This window comes from Dasypus novemcinctus, chromosome 10 (genome assembly GCF_030445035.2).
Source record: "Dasypus novemcinctus isolate mDasNov1 chromosome 10, mDasNov1.1.hap2, whole genome shotgun sequence".
Lineage (NCBI taxonomy): Eukaryota > Metazoa > Chordata > Mammalia > Cingulata > Dasypodidae > Dasypus > Dasypus novemcinctus.
The window spans coordinates 23,555,203-23,558,747 of NC_080682.1; the positions used below are offsets into that span (position 1 = coordinate 23,555,203).

General features: G+C 36.0%; 1 protein-coding gene across 1 annotated transcript; it reads right to left on the minus strand.

Moving 5' to 3' along the window:
- Positions 1-1,277: 1,277 nt before the first annotated feature.
- Positions 1,278-2,219, minus strand: LOC101435096 (olfactory receptor 8K5-like). The gene has a single exon (XM_004484648.1). It carries the CDS (start codon positions 2,217-2,219, stop codon positions 1,278-1,280), a length of 942 nt encoding a protein of 313 aa, XP_004484705.1.
- Positions 2,220-3,545: the final 1,326 nt, after the last annotated feature.

A 3,545-nucleotide genomic window follows, 5' to 3' on the forward strand; every position in this document is an offset into this window, starting at 1 on the left:
ACTAATGAATGGCCAACAGGAAGCTGTTAACTTGGGGACAAGGGTATGCTTGTGTTTCCCCAGGAGACTGAAAATGTCCTGTGTGGATACCAGCTCATTGAATAAAACCAAATGATGAATACCAAAGGAGTTCCTGTGGAACCCAGAACCTCTGGTCATGCAGATGGAGCAATTCATACTGGAAACTACACAGCTGGTCTCACTCTGAAGACCAGAGTGGCTTCACCCCCCATATGGGGACAAATTTAACTTCTCAGTCAAGAAGCCAAACAACAGTTGGAAAAGGAGAAATTGCCAGCTACTGCTCCTAATTGGCTGGTAGCTATGCTCGCCATAGTAACAGCAATCTCCTCAGATACATGCAAAAAACTCTCTCAGGTGCGAAGCAGCAAGAAATTGCCAAATGTGTCATCACTGCTTTGCAAAAACAAAAAAAAAAGGGGGGAATTGTTATGGGAAAACAGTAGGGAACATGGTTTGAAGTCAAAACGTTTCTATAATGCAGACAAAATTTGCAGCCTTAGGAACACCGGACCTTGACTAGATGGAATACCATCTGGCCAGCATAAAAAGATGTTTGCATGAAGAAGCATTTAAGCTTTGTATAACTTGTACCTTATTATAGTAAAGTGTTGCACCTGTTCTATTGTAGATGTTACCTTATTGTAGATGTTGCAGTTGCTTCCTGTTATTGTAGATGATGCTGCAGTTCTGATAGCAAAAATCTGCTTGTTAGTTTCTAAATAAATACAATGTGGAAACTAGTGTTGAGGCTCTCAGTTTCAGAAGCTGTTTATCCCCTGGTCCCATCTTTATCTCCTCTCTTGTGTCTTTCTTTCTGTGCTTTCATTTCTTCAGTTCTGCATCACCTTCCCTTCATGAAAACCTGTTGCTGAGCTGGTCTCAGCACACTTCTGGGAAATGAAACATCACAGTGGAGTTGACAACCTGCAGGATGTCCTACAGAATTCAGACTTGCCAATCTCTATTAGCATGTGAACCAATTCCTCAATAAACCTTTTAATATTTATACAATAATATAAGTATCCTGTCCATTTGTTTCTCTAGAGAACCCTGACCATTACAGATGGTAAGAAAGGATGTTTAAATATTATCTAATTACGAGGTTGATTTCTGAATAAAAGGGAAGCAATCTATCTGTGTCTTATAATTTTTCAAAATTTAGGATTCAAAGATAATCAAGCTATCTTTAAAAAATATTATCAGGTACATTTGCCTTTGTCATAGCTTATTAGGAAAATATTCCATGATAAATATCAAATACAAATGTTGCATGCATTCTTAAAGACCCTGTGGAAAGCATTTTTTACCTCTTTGTTCCTTAAGCTATAGATCAAGGGGTTAAGCATGGGGGTAACTAAAGTGTAAAACACAGAGGCCATTTTGTCAGAATCAATGGAGTAAACCGATTTTGGCTGTACATACATAAAGAGGAGAGTCCCATAGAACACAACCACTACTGTAAGATGAGAAGCACATGTGGAGAAAGCCTTTTTCCTTCCCTCAGCAGTATTCATTTGAATTATGGCTATCAGAATCAGCACATAGGATACTAGGACTATCAGAAGGGAGGAAATCAAATTAAAAGCTGAAAATACTATGGTCAAAATTTGTAGTTCTTGTGCATTGGAGCAGAGCATTGGCAATAAGGGAACTTCATCACAGTAGAAATGACTGATGATATTAGAGCCACAGAAAGACGAGGTAAAAGTCTTAATGGTAAACAGCAAAGACTGAAAGGTGCTGTACAGGTAGGGGATACCTACAAGCACACAACAAAGTCTCTGGGACATTGTAACATTGTAGTACAGAGGGTTACATATAGCCACGTAGCGGTCATAGGCCATGGCCGACAACATGAAAAGTTCACTAATAATGAACATAATGAAGAAAGCCATCTGTGTGGCACAGGCATAATAGGAAATGATATTTTGATCCATGAGAAAATTTACCAGCATCTTGGGACAAATGACAGTGGAATTGCCAAGATCAACGAAAGCCAGATGTCTGATAAAAAAATACATAGGTGTGTGAAGGTGGGAGTCTACCTTGGTTAGGATGATCAATCCCAGGTTGCCCACCACTGTGACAATGTAAATGATGAGAAAGACCCCAAAGAGGGGACCCTGCAGCTTGGGGAGGCTTGTGACTCCCTGTAGAATAAATTCGGGCAGCATAGTCAGGTTGTGTTGGTCCATTTTATACAGTTATCTCTTCTGGGAAGAAAGAGAATGTTTGTTATTAGTATTCATGTAATGGTATGTAATCTAAAGATTTGTAGACAAAATGGGGAGATTTCTTCATAAACAGAGAAATAAACACCACATCTGATTAACACACTAAAATAAGTTCTTCCCCAACCTGAGGGATCCATATGAAACACATTTGCACTGAAACAAAATTGTCTAAGATCTAAGTAGCATAAATATTAGGTGCGTATCCATGGGTATAAGAAACATATAGATGTCAGAACAGAAATATTACAATCTTACTATAGCCATACAATGAAATCAAAGTTTTTCCTTAGTATTCTTGCAATTTTGTGTAAGATTTCTGTGATATATTTGTATTCTGAATGATGAAAGATTCACAGTTACCATGAAGCTTCAATGCCCTGCATGTGGCTATTGTAATATGGCCACACAATGTTTGGTCTTTTTATATGTTGTGAACGCTTGATGATCCTATCTGTGATCAATGAAGGTCACCTCCTTTTTCCTTTTCTGTCTTTGTCCTTCTTCAATGTAAAGTTGCACTGTAGTGTTAGAGGTGTTTCCAGGGTCCAGATAAGTGGGAATTGAGTTAATAATAATTCATTTGTATCTATATGGTTGAAATCAGTGACATGTTTCATTAAATAACATGTACTTTTTTCTTTTGTGGAATGCCTTTTAAAGAACTCCTACACTTAGGAGTAACAGTTATTTAATTAATAAAAATATTTTAATTTATGGTCTTTCTTTCATTATATGATCATTGTATTTTGTTATATCTGAAATTTGTTTTTATTTAATTTCCTTTGAAATAAATATTCTTATTTAGCCCCAGATTTGCATTTATAATTTTATTGCTTTTTTATTAGAAATCCCAGAATATGTAAAAGCTTCTAGATGCATGAAATTTATATTTTGTATCAACTTTAAGATATTTGCCTATTTAATTTATTATGTCTATTTCCTCTAATATATCACTATGGAGATGATCAGGTCTACATGACATTTAAAATATTTACTTGTGCTGTTAGTATATCATATTTTGCAAGAGATCAATTTATTTCTAGAACTTTGCATTGATGAATTTATAGAGTAAAAAATTATGATATTGAAATGTTTCCATGGCAAATCCTTCTCTCTTCATTTCATACAGTTTGACAAAGAAAAATCAATGAATCAAGTTGGAACTGCTTGGATTGAAACTAATGAAGGAACGTTAAACCTTTTTAAGCTCCTCTCAAATTCAGCATTTCCTCAATGAAAATCTAGGTTTCTGCAAGTATGGTTTCCTGGTTGTACAAGTGAATAGAG